At 35.1% G+C, this 18,472-nt stretch overlaps 1 protein-coding gene across 2 annotated transcripts in view; it reads right to left on the bottom strand.

Annotated features, from left to right (window-relative positions):
• The window catches only part of KCTD8 (potassium channel tetramerization domain containing 8), a 254,648-nt gene that overhangs the window by 141,243 nt on the left and 94,933 nt on the right, over positions 1-18,472 (bottom strand). Inside the window, exon 2 of one of the 2 annotated variants that reach the window (XM_045056432.1) lies at positions 9,939-10,373. The exons of the other annotated variant lie outside the window; for it this stretch is intronic. Coding sequence (XP_044912367.1) covers positions 10,363-10,373 — 11 coding nt within the window. The 3' untranslated portion in view covers positions 9,939-10,362. Of the gene's footprint in view, positions 1-9,938; positions 10,374-18,472 lie in introns of those variants that run through there. 2 annotated transcript variants of the gene reach the window in all.

The raw sequence follows: 18,472 nt of genomic DNA, 5'->3' as shown, positions 1-18,472 counted from the left end.
TAAATTTGAACTTTGAACAGTTCTGCGGAGAAATTCCTCAGTTTGACTATTAATTCTCCATTGTTTAATGCAGCATTCCTGAGGTATTTTTTTTAACCAAACATGCTTACTTAGCCCTAAAACTCAGTAAATTATTAACAAATATGTCACAATTTTTGTATACATCCTTAGTAGAATTAATGAGAGAATTACATAAAAGTATATCAGCATTATCAACATTCTGACATTTATGATCAATATAAGAAGTTTACACAAATCTTCTCAGTTGTAAGACTTTAAAATCAGTTTTAAATATAAGTTAATATTACATGTATGAACCAGAATCTTGCTAATGGTAATACAGGCAGCCATATGTTTCTCCTGATACTATTAACAAAATAAGTATATCAATACTTTTATACAAAAAAAAATAAATGCCATTATTATCCCTGTAGGGCATAATCTTGGCCTTTCACTTGAAATAAGTCAGCAAGTTTCCTTTATGATAAATAATGTAATATTAATAGCACAGTTGGAGAACTGTTCCCTGAATACACCCAGCAGGTACAGGAATTATAGCCCAATTTTACTTGGAAATATACTATTCCTTCCTAATGAGTGTGTCTAGCTTCAAATAACATAGAAGGACAGAGTTAAAAACATAATTAAAATGACTGTATTACATAAAAATGAGCACACAACTTTGTATGGTAAAGATTGTAGGTCAGCTGCGAAAATCACGACAGAAAATGACACAGTTAATTGGTCTAAATATTAGATAAGTAAAGCCATTATCCAAAACTCTATTTTTCTAACTTCCCCTTTCTTAACACAGTTTTAAATAACTGCAATAATGCAGATGGTGTATGTAACACCAATCTGGAAGCCACACTCCAGAAAATATAGGTGTGACCCAAGTTAAGGAGATATTATGTCTAGTTCCATTTGCTTCACCCAGGGTAGAAAATGCACGCAAACCAGCCAGAATCACAAAGACAAAGGCAAACTAAACGTGTACGTGTATGTGTATCTTCAAAGTTTCTGTACTTTTGATCAATGGTTTTCTAATAATGAGTATCTGTAGGTCTTAACTACAGTGGGTTATGTTTCTTATATTAATTCCTTATCAAAATTACTTATAAGAAAAGATACATCTACTGCTTCAGGTGGGAAGAGATATTTCCTCAGGGATTTTCACATCATTAAGTTCTAAACCCAAGATTTTAGATTAGTGACCCCTCTCAGTCCCTGTTGCTTGTAGTCATTTATGCTCACATTAAGAATAGTTACCATATGTTTTCACTCTTATGTGGATCCTGAGAAACTTAACAGAAGACCATGGGGGGAGGGGAAGAGAAAAAAAAAAGTTAGGGAGGGAGCCAAACCATAAGACTCTTAAAAACTGAGAACAATCTGAGGGTTGATGGCGGGTGGGAGGGAGGGGAGGGTGGGTGATGGGTGTTGAGGAGGGCACCTGTTGGGATGAGCACTGGGTGTTGTATGGAAACCAATTTGACAATAAATTTCATATTAAAAATAAAAATAACTAAAATAATTAAAAAAGAATAGTTAACATTCCAGAAAGAAACAAAACAAAACAAACCACACACACACACACACACACACACACACACACACACAGCAGGTTACAGGACCTTTGGGCTGTGTTCACCCTCCTTGCCAGCTTGGCAGCATTTACGATATTGATTCCCGTCTCCTCAATGAAACTCTTCTCTGCTGGCACAGATCTCCTCTTGCTACCCTTGAGCCTCCTTTATTTTTTTTCTTTTTCTCTCTTAGAGTCCATCTCTTTGGATACATTGTCAGTTCCTGAAACTGTACATTTATAAACTGCATTTTTGGCTGCTACTACAGAAAAACTTAAGTGATGTTAAAGTCAGTTTTATCACCATCATCATCATCATCATGATCATCATCATTATATCATCATCATTATCCAGCAACAGTTCTAGCATCTGTCTTCGCATTTTGATGTTCACACATTAACTATCATGGGATGAACATCTCTGAGATAGAGTTAGAAGCACATGAGATTTGTTGGGGATAATACCTGTGAAAGATAAAAGGGGAAGAAGAAACAATGGGTAGGGTAAGACTTCAGAGTGTGATATAGATGTGTAAAATGTTAAGAAAAGGCTTTGGTTGGAGAAGAGATGCAGGATTGGACAAAGAAAGCCTCAAAAAACAGTTAAGATCTAACAAAGTCTTGGTTTACACAAAACTTTGGAGCAAGGACCTCCTATTATAGGAGTTCCACATTGTTCAGAAACGGCCAAGCTCTAGAACCCCTGACATGCTCAGACATTGGTAAAGAGCCGCCCAAGAAAAGCATGGCCTTGGTTCAAAAGCAGGTGTGGATCTTGAAAGCATTAACAGTAGGAATTGTCCACCAACTCTATAACTTGCAGCTGACCAGCAGGTTCTTTCTGGAAAGTATAGCTGAGTTGCACACCCCCATGGCTGCCATCCCCTCAATACTTTCCACTGACACGACTACATTTGACTTATGCTTGGTGGGTTCTATCCTGCTTTCTTCATACCATTCAGTTCTACTCAGCTACCTGATTAATTTTCCAAAGCACAATTCTGATTATACCAATGTCTATTCAAAAGCCTTCAATATTATTTAATATTATTACTTACTACATATTTTTAAAATTTATTTACTCTGAGAGAGAGAGAGAGAGAGAGAGAGAGCGAGCGAGCAAAGCAGGGGAAGGCCACAGAGAGAGGGAGAGAGAATCCCAAGCAGGCTCCATGCTGTCAGAGTGGAGCCCGACCTGGGGCTCTATCCCACCAACCATGAGATCATGACCTGAGCCAAAATCAAGGGTCAGACGCTCAACTGATTGAGACACCCAGGCACTCCACATATTTACTATTTAATAAATGAAGTTGAAATTCTTTAACTCAGCATTGAAAGTGCACCAAAATCTGAGTCCGGTCATTCTTTATTGGTTTATCCAAATAGTAAAGTGCAGTAGAAAAGGCACTTCAGAGCCAGAGAAGATTTAGAATGCTGTTTCTATCTACCGTTTGCTAGGTATGTTTTTTCATCTTTATTTCCCCATTAGTAAAATAAGAATGCCAGAGGTGTGTTTTGCAAAAGTTTATTGAGATAATTTTAGGGCACAAAAACACTTAATACATTTTAATTTCCTTTTACTGTTATTTCTCCTCTGCCTTCATCCAATCAGATCATTTACCATTCCTTGGATATGTCTCATACTCTCCTGCCTAATGCCTTACCTCTGACCCTTTTTAAATTTATTTAATGTTTATTTATATTTGTGAGAGAGAGAGAGAGAGAGAGAGAGAGAGAGAGAGAGAGAGAGAGAGAGAAAGAGAGAGAAGCAGGGGAAGGGCAGAGAGAAGAGAGAGACATAGACTCCAAAGCAGGCTCCAGGCTCTGAGCTGTCAGCACAGAGTCCAACACGGGGCTCAAATTCACAAACCGTGAGATCATGCCCTAAGCCCAAGTAGGACGCTGAGCCGACTGAGCCACCCACGAGCCCTACCTCTGACCCTATTTTAAATTCTTTCTCTACAACATACTCATTCTCCCAATACTTTTTCAGCCATTAAAATTGTACCCATTATGTGAAATCTTAACAGTCCACCTCCTCCTGATCACCCCAGCAAATGTTGCTCCATCATTTAGATTAAAAACAAAATGAAACCAACCTACTGGGGGGACACTCATGGAAAGTCACATGTTCCTTTGTTTTCCGCGCCCATTTATTTTCATTTATTCCTAGAGTAAATGTATCATCAGGTTAAGGACAGCGTGTGTATATATTTATATATAAACATAAATGCTAGTCTTTGCAATAGTAAATCCTCGTTAAATATTTCAAGGTAACATCATCTGGTGATATGCAAGCTAACAACTTCATGAGATTATTTAGTGATGTTCTAAGGATATCTGTTTATGGATGATGGCTCATATTTTGCCAAAATGAATAAAACATTTTTGTTGTTTAGAAAAATTTTGATAGCCACTAATCTATGAAATGCCATCAATGTAAAAATGGCATTAAAATGAATCAGGAAAACTAGCCCATCCTTTCTATCATTTATTTAACAAACATTGATTTTCTGCTCTAATTCAGTCAAAGACCTTGAAACAGCTGTCAATATCTACTTTCTTCCTTATCTCTCCTCCTATCCTATCCGCTGCAGACTTCTGTCCCCATCACTTGCATACAACCATTATCACAGCCAATGAACTCCATGTGGGCTGCCTGGAACACTCAAAGGGTAAATTTTGATTCACTCGGTATATCAATTTAATTCAGATATCTGTTCAAATATAGCTCCTCAGCTTTCCCAATCCCCTATCCATGCCTTTACTGTGCTCTGCCCTCATATATAATTTTACTTGACATACATATTGATTTTTCAAATTGGTCAATTTTTTTTAAATCTCCTTCCCCACAACGCCAGTTTAATAAGAACACAGAATTTATCTTATTTGCTGTTTTATCCTTAGCTTTTAGAACAGCTCCTGGCTCTTAGAAGTAACTGTGGCATGCATGAATAAATGATGTTCTGAAGATATTATTATGGGTTAGATGATCTGATATTTTCACCACAGGACTGAAATTAGTTCAATTTTTGGCTATTAAAAATATTTTGTGCATTAAAAGTATCTAAACAAACCCTTTAGTTAGCATCAAAACCAAGTTAGATTTCTGTATCATTTTGGCCATTTGTTCAGGAAAAAATAATGGAGACTGCTGCAAAATTATCTTTGTTATCGACCTTCAATTGTGTGCTCATCAATCTAAGGTTCCAAGGAGGTGTGGGGATCTCAGCAGGAGCCCTAGACCTCTGTGGAGATTTCTGAAATAAATAAAACACTGAGTTCTGAGTTTCAAAGGCTTCAGGCTCACATCCCCTCACACTTGCCTTTTTTATTTTCCATTAATTTTATACACTGGTATTCCACCCAATATTTCCTTTAGATGGCATGATATAAAAAATGAGGTTCTGTTACTCTGACAGTATAACAATCGAGAAAATATCATTAATGTAAAGTATCAGTATGTTCTCATAGGACAAAAAGTTTGTAAGATCCTTAAAACATGAATCTGACCTTTCAGTAACTTTACATTATCTCTCTGCCTAGACCGCTACTGAATACAGAGGCATGGCATCAATTATAGTTATTAGATTGAGCTGAAAAGAATCATTTATTCTTTATTCAACATTTTAGTTTCACTTTATTTGGTCAAAATTTAAATTCCATTATATGTCCATTCCTCTTTGCCTATAAAGCCATGGTCTAAAAAAGAAATAAAACATGAAATAGATTATAGTTTTTGTTTTTGTCTTTGGAATAAATAGTTGAAAGGAACAAATGGGCTTAGGAATCCAGCGAACTTCTTGTCTGGTCACCAGTAGGAACACAAGCATTTTCTTTACGTTATATCAGTTTCCCTCAGCTCGAAATTTCCTTTAACGTTCCTTGTAGTGCAGGTTTGTTGGTGATAAATTCTCTTAGGTTTTGATTCTCTGGAAAAGAAAATCTATATTTCACCTTCATTCTGAAGGAAACTTTAGCTGGATATAGAAATCTAGATTTGGTTTATTTCTCTTCTTCATCATTCTTAAAAATATTTTCCACTGTCTTTTATCTTGAATTATTTATGATGAAATATATGTAATAAATCTGATATTCCCCACCCCACTCCCAAATATGACATGCCTTCCTTTTATTACTCTTTTTATGATTTTCTCTTTAATTCTGATTCTTAGCAATTAGCTTATGATGTACTTTGCTTTGCCTTTCTTTGTTTTTATGCCACTTTGGGTTCTCTGATATTTGTAGATATGTTTGTTATAATTTCAATCAAATTTGGAAAAATTTGATTGTTACTTTTTAAGAAAAATTTCTTCCCCCTCTCCTCTTTAGAGTACATGATAGTGTCTTACAGATCCCATAGATCCCTGGGGGTCTATTTTTATTTTTATATTATTTTTTACCCTTGTGCTTCAATTTTGATAGTTTCTATTTCTATGTCTTCAAATTCATTGATTTTTTTCTCTACTCTCTAAACTGCTATTAATCCAATCCATTGAATTTTCATTTCATATCTTTTATATTTCAGCTTTAAAAGTTCCATTTAATTCTCTTTTATAGATTCCATGCCTATTGTTGTTATGTTCATGTTTTCCTTTAAATCCTGAGTCTTTTTATTACAAGTGATTTAAGTCATTTTCTGATTTTTCCATATCTCTGTAATTTTTATACTACTTTCTATTATCTGATTTTTTTCCTAAGGGAATTAAGAGTTATATTTTTCTTGGCATATCTAGTAATTTTTGTTTGTTTATTTCTAGACATCATGAATGTTATATTATTGAGTACTGCCTTTTGCTGACTTTAAAAAATGTGTGTTAGACTTATATTCTGATAGGCAGTTATGTGAAGATCAGGCTAATCCTTTTGAGGCTTGTTTTAGGGTTGTTTTATTGGGGAGGGGGTAGTGTAGCTTTTATTCTAAGCTAAATTTACATCTGTTTCTAAGGTGTCACCCTTATGGGTTTTTTTATGAATGTCTCAGATGTTCAAACAGTTCTCCCTACTCTTGCCTTGAAACATCTAGTCTTGGGTGACCTCTGAAAGTTGATCAACTTATAACTCCCTACTCATTCCCAAGTCATCCTCATGGAATTTCCCTCTACACCTGACCAGCTTGGTATTCAAGGACAGACCCAATGATACCACTAATTAGAGTTCTGGAGCTCTTTTGCTCCATACCTCCCTCCTGCCTTGCAAATTCCAGCAGTCTGGGCCTCTCCAAATACTATTTATGTCCCTTCAACCAGAGAGACCACTGGATTATGTCTTGGCTTCTCTTCCTTGCATCATGGTTAGGAACATGTTTTCAGGGAAAATGCCAAGATAATAGGGCTTTCTTCATTGTATTCTCTTCTTTCTGTGATCACTGTCTTGCATTTCCCACTGCCCAATGTTTAACCTATTTTATCCAGTGCTCTAGTGATTTACTGAGACACAGCTACTCCAGCCCCAGTCATGCTATCATGACTGGAAAATTTGCTTTGGATTATGTAAGCATTTTTATTAGTCATCCTGCAACCCACACTAAGATTAAAAATATCTTGGATATAGTCAACCTGAACAAAAGTTAGTTTTCTAACATTCATACACAACTCCATCTTTCCCAATCTTTTCATCACTAACCTACTTCTTTATTTGGTCAGTTTTTTGGTTTTGGGTTTTCTCCCCCCAATAACATACAACTTGCCTCTCTTCCTCCAACCTCTTATAAACAAACTATACTAATTTTCGATGATAAAATTTTAATCGTATCAGCTTCCAGGCTTAATCCTATTTAATTTTGCAATTTCTTTTTTTTTAATTAAAACATTTTTTAATGTTTATTTTTGAGAGAGAGAGAGAGAGAGAGAGAGTGCAAGTTGGGGAGGGACAGAGAGGGACAGAGAGAGAGGGAGACACAATCCGAAGCAGGCTCCAGGCTCCGGTTGTCAGCACAGAGCCCGATGTGGGGCTGGAACCTACAGACCGCGAGATCATGACCTAAGCTGAAGTCAGACACTTAATTGCTTGAGCCACCCAGCTGCCCTTATTTCCAGATAAGTCTAAAGTTTACCCTTTTATCCAATAAAACATTATTTTTAAAATTACTAACATTGTTGAGAAATATCTTATAAGCTTTCCTATGTCTTAAAACAGGGAATACCCAAATAAAATGTATGCTTTTTCTTTATAGTACAGTCATTAGAAATATTGATTACTGACCTATGCAGTAATAAGGTCATGCCTTCAGGAGTTAGTGCGATCAATGAAGACATTTGCTCTATTGCTGGGCATGTTGCTTCTGGTGTTTTCTTCCTCATTAGGAACCATGACGCATTGCTTCCATTTTTAGTAACTCTAATCCCTGCTCTTAATAGTTTATGATGTCAAATTTACTAAATTAGTCAACATAACTTTACACATAATTTAAAAAATATTCCCTGGCACTATGAGTGGTTCTAATCCTATTGTAATCCTCTATGGACTTCGCAATATGTTTTCCAGTAAGAAATTGTTTTCATTTGTGTATTAGTGAATTTAACTGCTAGAGCTGTCAGAATGTGACTTCTACACAAGTAGAGTATTTAACATAACTAGAATAAATTACTATCCAGTGGCTCAGTGAGAATTATTTGGTCTACAGGGGCACCTGGGTGGCTCAGTCGGCTGAGTGTCCGACTTCAGCTCAGGTCATGATCTCAAGGTTCGTGAGTTCGAGCCCTGCGTCGGGCTCTGTGCTGACAGCTCAGAGCCTGGAGCCTGCTTTGGATTCTGTGTCTCCCTCTCTCTCTGTCCCTCTCCCCCCTCACGCTCTGTCTCTTTCTCTCAAAAATAAATAAACGTTAAAAAAATTAAAAAAAAATATTTGGTCTACATATTGAGGGTATGAACACAATCAAGAAACCCAGATTAACTGGAGAGTGTTATGCTAAGTGAAATAAGCCGTACAGAGAAAGACAGATACCGTATGTTTTCACTCTTAGGTGGATCCTGAGAAACTTAACAGAAACCCATGGGGGAGGGGAAGGAAAAAAAAAAAGGAGGTTAGAGTGGGAGAGAGCCAAAGCATAAGAGACTCTTAAAAACTGAGAACAAACTGAGGGTTGATGGGGGTGGGAGGGAGGGGAGGGTGGGGGATGGGTATTGAGGAGGCCACCTTTTGGAATGAGCACTGGGTGTTGTATAGAAACCAATTTGACAATAAACTTCATATATTGAAAAAAAATTTTAAAAAAAGAAACCCAGATTAACATACGTCTCCATTTGATAATATCAGTCTCTAAGAATGGGATTTATTCATCTTTACATTCCATGTGGTACAGTGTAGTTATGTAAAATATTCAATAAATGAACAAAGCTACTGAAAGAGTTAAATATAATCATTAAAGAAAATTCACAGAAGTATAGAAAATAATCAATACAAATTAAAATAAAGGTTAAAGAAATTAAAAATCTGAGTATTATCATCAACAATAATTTGTAAAATAATCACTATCTAAACTTGGAAAATAATTACACAAACACATGAATGCACATATTTAACCCTATATATAGATACACTGTACATAACTTCTTCATCCCTTATTGGCTTTGCCCCTTACCGTTGAGTAGTACACAACCTTCTTACTCTGAGTATTTCCTAATTTTCTGATTTTTATTACAGCTTAAGACTGTTTAGCTTTACAATAAAAGTATTTTTTACTATCGCTCACTTGATTTTAATCTTTACCTATTTTACCTAAAATTCATTAAGATCCTAAAGATTCCAAGCAGTTTGCTGTGAGTTAAGAGTATTGGATATATTCTCACCTCTTTACTTTCTTTGCATCATTTTTGTTTCTATTTTGGCAAAATAAAAAAGAAAGACTAAGCATTATTAGCTGACAGCTATGAAAGTAATTGCTCCTTTCTCTTAACATGTTCTTAAATTCCCATTTTCTCTATCCCCATCAGGGACCTACGTCCTCAGCAAGGTAGTATCAAATGAAAAGAGCAAAATTTATGTGATTCATATTTCATTTCTGTCTCAGCTTGCTCTTTGTGTAACTTAGACTAATAGGCTTGGTCTGTATGAGGATATTAATGACCATGATGGCTATTCTATAAAAGTGTTGGCACACCTGGATGGCTCAATCAGTTAAGTGTCCGACTGTTGATTTCTGCCCAGGTCATGATCTCATGGTTTGTGAGATTGAGCCCCACATTGGCTCTATGTGCTGACAGCATGGAGCCTGCTTAACATTTTATCTCTCCCTCTCTCTTCACCACTCTGGTTCATGCTGCACACTCTCACTCTCTCTCTCTCAAAATAAATAAATAAACTTCAAAAAATAAGTAAATTAAAAAATAAAATTGTCATAACACTCAATAATTCCACATTTAGAACTTTAGTTTGAAAACTCTAAATGGTACAAAATTATTAAATATTATTTTCACAGACAGTCCTCCATTGTAAGATGTCATGCCATTTTTCACAAAACTCAATTTAAGGGCAGTTATTGAAAAGAAGTTATTGAAAACAGAAACAAAATCTTCAAAACAAAGATATAAAAATAGTTAACACTCACATTACATTCTTTATTATTTGATATCTCTTTCTTTACCACACCACTTTGTCCCCCTTTTAAAGATGAGGAAAGTGAGAGGCAAAGAGGTGAAATAATTTGACTAATGTCATATTAGGAAAGTGCTGGAAGGAACACAGGCAGCTTCACTTCTGAGACTACTCTGGATTCAGCCATTGTTCTTCCTTCTTCAGTCCAGTCTTTTCTCCTTCTCTTCCCTCTCATCCATCATCACCAAATCACTGCCACAGACAAAGAGGAATGAATATCTGAATGTGTAAAGAATGAATGGATGCATTTTTCTTCTCTTGATTAAGATTAACCCAATTTCATAAAACAACTACATTAGCTCTTAATATAAAAGACCAAACAGCTGAAGTGTATTACAAGAATATTTAGGTCAGAGGATTCCCCTCCTAAAGCCCCAACTGAAAGGTGCAAAGAATATTAAGTTAGAGTCCATGAGAAACTCTATTCAAAGGAGTCACCAGAATTGGACTTATCCTTCAGAGGATGTGAGTGGGAACACTACGCATAATGGCCACCATTCTGTAACTAACCTAAAATTGAAGGACAAAAATTCAATTGACTTCTGTATATATTTTTAAGTAGATATTTCATTTCATACATTGTACCTTTTGCTTGAATAAATGCTATCCTTGGGTATCATCCAAATAAAAGGAAATATTAAAGCTAATGAATAATTTTATCTGGCATAATAGTCAAGATCCTCTCTACGCAGTAAATATTATTTAATTGGATGTTCTGGATTTCATCTGCTCTATTTGTTTGTTTTTTCCATTTCACGATAGAGTAAAAAACAACATATGAAAGAAAAGGAACACTGCCAGAAATATTTTCCTATAACCTTGAATGTTATTAAAGTATCTAAATATAGAAGATGAAATGGAGTTGGAAATTTCTACCAAATCCATACAGGAAGGACTTTACAAGGTCAGGATTGTTTTTTTCCCCCCTCTCTGGAAGCTACACACTTTTTGTAATTTAATATGAGCATAAATATGTTCCTTAAAATATCAAGGTGGGTCACTGATTAATTAGCAGTTTAAAAATTATTTCAATCAAAGCCATTACATTATAAAGGATATGAAGCAGAAAAACTGGAGGTAGTGGAAAGTATACTGAATTAGGAGCTAGCAAACTGAGTTCTAGTTCCAGAACCAGTAGCAAGTAAAATCACTTTCCTCAATAAAGTTTTTTCCTTTTTATTAAAATAAGGTGATTGTTTCAGATGATCCCTTAGGTGCCATAATGTACTAGATTGAATTATTGTACTTTTTTTTTTCTTCTTTGAGAAGATTCTTTTTCTTTTCCTATCAGAAATGCAGTGACCTCTGTTCCTTCAAATCTCTCCTTTGAGTCAATATAGTCTTGATTTTTCAGAGAGAGGTAAGGAGAACTCTCAAAACCAAAACCTTCATGCTATATGACCTGTGAATTTTATCACCCAAAACTCCCATTTCTGAAGTATGCAACTTGTTTTCTGATTGCCTGGTGTACTTGTTTTCCTTTGCTTTCAAGTTACAATACAACTTTCTTAGTTTCTCATTCTGTGGAGAAGAAAGAAGCACTTAACCTTCCACCATATTCCCCCACAGAATGCAATGCAGTAGTACTGGAAACAAAGAGATATTCAAACATAATTCTTAAGTAAACCCGTTTGCATTAGCAACTAATTCATTATGGTTTACTGAACAGGGTGAAGTGGTAAACTCCAAAGGGCTGATTCCTGACTCACCATATACCTGCCGAGTGACCTCTTCATCTCTTTGTGCTTCAGTGTCCTTATCTACAGTGTCAGAAAAACCTACCTGACCTGATCAGATAGTTTTGAAGATTAAATGGATTAGTGAATGTAAACATCTTAGGAAATTGCTTGCCACATTACGCAAGCCATAATGTGTATTAACAATTATTACATCGCTTCTTTTTCTATTTTGATATCCAGTAAAAAAAAAAAAAGAAATATTATCAGTAAGAGAAATAGAGAATAACAGTTTATTATCTTGGGGTAAAAGAGGCTGCCATAAACATGAAAGAAAACCATACACTATAAAAAATTGACATATTAAAAATAGAAAAAAAAGTCCTCTGCAAAAAAATATTTCTACAAGCTATAGTTAAAGAACAAATACCACACCAGAATGAGATATTTGCACCATATGTAATAGACAAAAAATAACAGCCCTAATTTTAAAAGGGTTCCAATAAATCAACAATAATTAAAACAGTCCAGTTAAAAATAAGGAAAGGATAGCCCTAGGAAAAGATATTCAAATGGTGCCAAATTACAACCTCCTTAACTAAAAAATTAAAAAATTAAAATGAGATGTCATTTTTTGACTATCAATTTGCCCAAATTAAAACTATTATGATTATTATTCATTATTGGAGAGAATGTGAGGAAATTAATTCTTCAAAGCAACATACCTGGTGTGAATGGAAATCACAATGTCATTACAGAACAACAATTTGTATTTCTGTCAATAACTGAAATCACATACTCTGAACCCAGTATTTCCAATTCAAGGAATCTATTATAAAAATATTCACACACATTTGCAAAAAAGCTCTTTGCAACATCATTTGTTATAAAGAATCAAAATACTTGTATACTCATTAGAAGGGGAAAGGATAAATTAATTTTTAAAACACTCAAGGTATGGAGCAATAAGCAGCTAATTTTTTTTAAAGATAGCTCTATTAATACAAATATATATCATTGCTTAAAAATTGCTGAGTAGTTATATATTTTAATCATTTTCTTATAAGTTATACAAGTTAGGGGGGAATATTAAGAAATATATCTCAGTGACACAATCATGGGCATACATTATTTTTTTTTCTTCATTCTATTGCTGTGTTAAGTCTTCTCAATAAGAACCTCTTTCTTAACTAGAAGAGTTGATAATATTTGTTATTTATTATTTGCACAGGAACTAGATTACATTCATGTGACCTTGACGAGACACTTTTTTTTTCTTCTTTAAAAAGGTGATACATGTACTGACAGAGGCACTCTAAAGATCTTTCAACGCAGTGATTTTATAAATTAAAGTAATGCTATTTTTGGATTTTATTTTATTAACGGAAGAATTATTATTACCAGTTCTATTTGTTAGAAATTTTTGAGAATTTAGACATATAACATATTAATGACAAAATTATGTTTCTTTTTATTGAATGAATGTCCAAAACAAAAATACCTTTTAGATATATTAAGGGTACAAATGGGTATTCATACTGAGGTTTCATGTGAAAACTCAGCAGTGAAGAGTCAGTTTTATTCAGTACTGTCCTAAATTTTAGTAATAAAATCAAATTGCATGAATGTCATACAAGTGTTTCTATAAAAACATATTGAACAATTCCATTTTCTCTTTTAAAGATGTCTTGTATATGCTTACAATATCTGTTTTAACTATGAAAATATATGGCACAGTAAGAAAGGGAAAAAACGAAACAACGAGGTCATGATAACTGCATTCAAACACCTGCAATGTTTTTATGTGAAGAAAGAGTAGATACATGCACATTCTCTTGCTCCAAAAGGCTGAACTTAGATGTGGGGAAATCCCATAGAGAAAGAATTACTTTAGCAGTATAAGACACTCCTAAATTTTTACTTTTTAATTCATATAATTTTCTACCAACTGCATAAATTTTTTAAAAGAATTTATTATAGGGGCGCCTGGGTGGCGCAGTCGGTTAAGCGTCCGACTTGAGCCAGGTCACGATCTCGCGGTCCGTGAGTTCGAGCCCCGCGTCAGGCTCTGGGCTGATGGCTCAGAGCCTGGAGCCTGTTTCTGATTCTGTGTCTCCCTCTCTCTCTGCCCCTTCCCCGTTCATGCTCTGTCTCTCTCTGTCCCAAAAATAAATAAATGTTGAAAAAAATTAAAAAAAAAATAAAAATAAAAATAAAAGAATTTATTATAAATGAAAAGAAACATCAATTATGTTTAAAGTTTTAAAAATCACATGCAGGAAGAAGTATATACAAAGTAAGTAAAGCCATTGAGGATTAAAAAATTGATAGAAAAGGTGATTTTAGCATTATCCAAAAATTGACAAGGTTGCCTCATAGAGTACCTTTCTTCATCCCAGGAAGCTACCATTGGATACTAGACAATAAAGTACAGAGATATATAGGTCAAGTTCTTTTATTAGGTAGGGATTGAACCAAAAGATCTCAGAAGTCTCTTTGAAGTACAGCAAACTACCATGTCATTGTAACATTTAATCCTGCGCATACATAAACATTACTCCAAATGTGATTAATCCCCACAAGCCTAAAACATCTAGAAACACCTATACAGCAAGTTACTAATTTTGTGAGTAACATGTTTGAAGTTGGAGGAATCCCTGGGAAAGGAAAAAGGGTGAAATACTAACCTGTAGTAGTAGTAGTAACAGATGAATAAATGTTCTACACCTTATTTTAACTCCTGGAGAAATTAAGGTATAGGGTACATTTCACTTAAAAATGAAAATTTCTCCAGAAAAAAAATTAAATAGTTATACCAAGACTTGGCTTCCTAACTCTCTAATCTCCTGCTTCACTAAATCTTTTTGTTATAAATTAGCATGTTTGGATAGATTAAAATCAATAAGGGGTAATAGTGGAATATAGATAGAGAAGGAAAAAGAGGCAGAAGAAGAAGGAGGAGGAGGAAAAGGAGGAGAAAGAGGAGGAGGAAGAGGAGGAGAGTTAGAACAACAATCACAATTTGGAAATCCTATTACAGTAGATACCCATACTTAGTAAAGCATTTACTACTAAACTTTAGAAAAAGCTGCCTGGGGGCACCTGGGTGGCTCAGTCGGTTAAGCGTCCAACTTCGGCTCAGGTCATGATCTCATGGTCTGTGAGTTCAAGCCCCGCGTCGGGCTCTGTGCTGACAGCTCAGAGCCTGGAGCCTGCTTCGGATTCTGTGTCTCCCTCTCTCTCTGACCCTCCCCCGTTCATTCTCTGTCTCTCTCTGTCTCAAAAAAAATAAACATTAAAAAAAAAAATTAAAAAAAAAAAAAAAGAAAAAGCTGCCTGACGGGCAACAGACTCTCTATTATCTTCCTCTTACGTGAAATGATTATTTGTTGGTTTTACTCTCCCACATTCAAAGCCCCTTCTTAAAAGCACCCAATTTTCTTTTGAGGAATTCTATTATGCTATCTCTTGCCCAATGTGTGTGGCATTGGTGGAAAGATAACTCTCAGTAAATGTCTCCTACACTAAAGAAGCCCAAAGACCAGATTTCCCCTCTCTTTACATAAAGGGAATCAGGAAGTAACCTATGTTTGGTGAATTAAGTGCTCTGTGCTGTGAATATTGCAACTGAGGACAAGATGCTGGCATAAGCAGGAACAGGTGTAGGAAAGCCATCACAAAGGCATCACGTTTTCAAACTTTAGTTCACACTCTGAGGGCTTTGGGGCTACCTTGGTTCTCACTTGTTTTCAAAAACATATCCCCAGAAACCCAGAAATCTGTGATCTCACCTACATTCTTCTTATAAATTCTCCTTTGCATAGCTTAGCCAAAATTAGTTTCTGTTGTGGACAGCCCAAATCCATAGATTATCTGAGGGCAGTGACAAAGTGTATAATTAAAGTACTGAATTTAGATACAGTGAGAATTACTAAACCTTGATATAAAATAATTTTATAAAGATTTACAAAGATGCCAGATACATAGTTTTATAAGGGTGTTATATAAATGTTTATAAAGCATATTATTTACAACAGTAGAAAAACCAATAAAATACTAGGGTTAAATCTCATAAAAAATGTGCAAGATCTCCTCACAGAAAAATATAACATTCTGTTGACAGAAAACAAAGCAGATCTAAAAAAACTAGAGAGGAAGATCACATTCATGGATTTGAGGTCTCAAAATTTTAAGACATTATTTCTCCCCCAATTACTCTAGCAATTGAATAAATACAAATAAAAACTGCAACTTTGTGGTGTGTGTGTGTGTGTGTGCGCACGTGCGCACGTGTGCGCGTGTGTGTGTAACTGGACAAGTTGATAGTAAAATGTGGAAATGCAAAGAGCCAAGAATAGCTAAGACACTACTGTGGAAGAACAAGGCAGAAAGACTTGCTCTCTGGGATATCAAGAGTTATTACAAAAGTACAATTAACAACTGGCACAAGGACAGACAAGTGAACAAATGGAATGAAATGGAGAGTTCATCACCAGATGCATGCATATACAGACAATTGGTTTTTATCTCTTTATATCATTTTATACAGTGGGGAACGGACAGTCTCTTTCAATAAATGATTCTAGGACAATTTAATATCCACATGGAATAAAATGAAACTAGACATCTATCTCACATAATACATAAAAATCAATTCTGGGTAAACTGTAGAGCAAATGTAAAAGGCAAAACAATAAAGCTTCTAGAATATAATATAGGAAAGCATATGACAGGGCAGAAAAAGATTTCATAACAGGACACAATAAGCAATACCCATGAAGAGAAAGACTGATAAATTGGATCACATAAAAATTAATTCTTTATGTTCCTAGCAGATAGCATTAAGAGAGGAAAAAGGTAAGCCACACATTGAGAAAAGATATTTGCAACAAATGGAACCAACACAGGATTTTATACGGTGTGTGTGTGTGTGTGTGTGTGTGTGTGTGTGTGTGTATCAATCATACGAATCAGTAGAGGAGGGGGAAAGATAACCCAGTAGAAAAATAAGGCAAGAGATTTAAATAAAATATTTCACAGATGGCCAAACGGAACTCAACCTAATTAGTCAGATATGCAAATTAAAAGTACACTGGGATACCAGAGCACACCAGAGTGGCTAGACATTATTTTTTAAAAATTTTTATAATGTTTATTTATTTTTGAGAGAGAGAGAGACGGGGGGGGGTGGGGAGAGGGGCAGAGACAGAGGGAAACACAGAATCCGAAGCAGGCTCCAGGCTCTGAGCTGTCAGCACAGAGCCCGACGCAGGGCTCAAACTCACAAACCATGAGATCATGACCTGAGCTGAAGTCGGACACTCAACCGACTGAGCCACCCAGGTGCCCCGAGTTGGATTCTTAATCAACTGAGCCACCCAGGCACCCCAGAATGGCTAGACTTTAAAAGCTTGGCAAATAACCAAAGGTTGATAGGGAGGTGAAGTAACGGGGAAAATAGCAAATGGCTGGTGGCAGTGCCTAGTTTTCTACCACTGTGGAAAGTTTGGCATTATCCACTAACGTTAAAGATACGTGTACCTAGCACTTCTGCCTCTAAGTGCACATCCAAGAGACATGCAGATCAAAAGAGACAATTCAAATGTCCGTGAACAGTAGAATAGATTTAAAATTGTTGAAGTAGCCAAACAATAAATAGTTTTAAAGCAATGAAAGGGAATAGTATACAGCCAAACACATGGCTCAGTATCACAAGCACCACACTGGGAGTAAGAGGCTCGGCTTGAAAGGATGCGAATTGCATGATTCCATTTCTTCAAAAAATGGTCAACTAAACCATTTTAGCTGTGGTTATGGATACACACTTAAGAATTAAAATTATAAAGAAAGGCAAGGAAATTAATAATATTAAATGAGTAACTTTAAAGTCCACATAAAAATTGTGAGGTCAACACACGGATAGTGATTAAGGGGTTAAAGATCAATTTCCTGTCCTAGATGTGGTTGCACAGGTGTTGGCTTTGCAAGAGCTAAATAAAGTGTGTAAGCCTGCTTTAGAGACTTTCCAGAATAGATGTCAGTGCAATAAAAACTCAAAAAATAAATGAAATTAAAAATTTTATTCTCCAAATCATATATTTTAAATTAGAAGGTCCCACATATGTTAATAGCACTATAAAAGCTTTTGTTACATATGTCTTTGTTTTTCTTATATTATATTTTTCTTTCCTAGACTCATTTATTTAGCAAGATTTTAATACACTGTTCCTTCTTCTACTAGCTGGCTTTCCCTAACACATGAAATTATATGATTTTCTTACCCTATTGATATTTTATTGAAATTAATGGCAGGTCGAAGCTTGTGATATGAATAAAATGAATTAAGTTTTCCATATATCATTTATGAAATATATTGATCATACACATCATCAGTTATTTGCAGACTGGACATTAAGCAAACTTCAGAGACCAAGCAGGAAATGAAATATATACGAAAATACTTGTGTAACAGTTTCTATATGTATATTCTCTTTTATTGAAGTAATATAAAATTCAAGACACTCAGCAAAATTATTTCATTTTATGTAATTATCATCTATTTAGTTATTTAACTCTGTTATTTTGGTCTTGCTGTTTGTGAGGCTTAATTCAAAG

This window comes from Felis catus, chromosome B1 (genome assembly GCF_018350175.1).
Source record: "Felis catus isolate Fca126 chromosome B1, F.catus_Fca126_mat1.0, whole genome shotgun sequence".
In the NCBI taxonomy this organism is placed as follows: Eukaryota; Metazoa; Chordata; class Mammalia; order Carnivora; family Felidae; genus Felis; species Felis catus.
The sequence above is the reverse complement of the archived record's forward strand: the minus strand, read 5'-3'. Positions and strand labels throughout refer to the sequence as shown.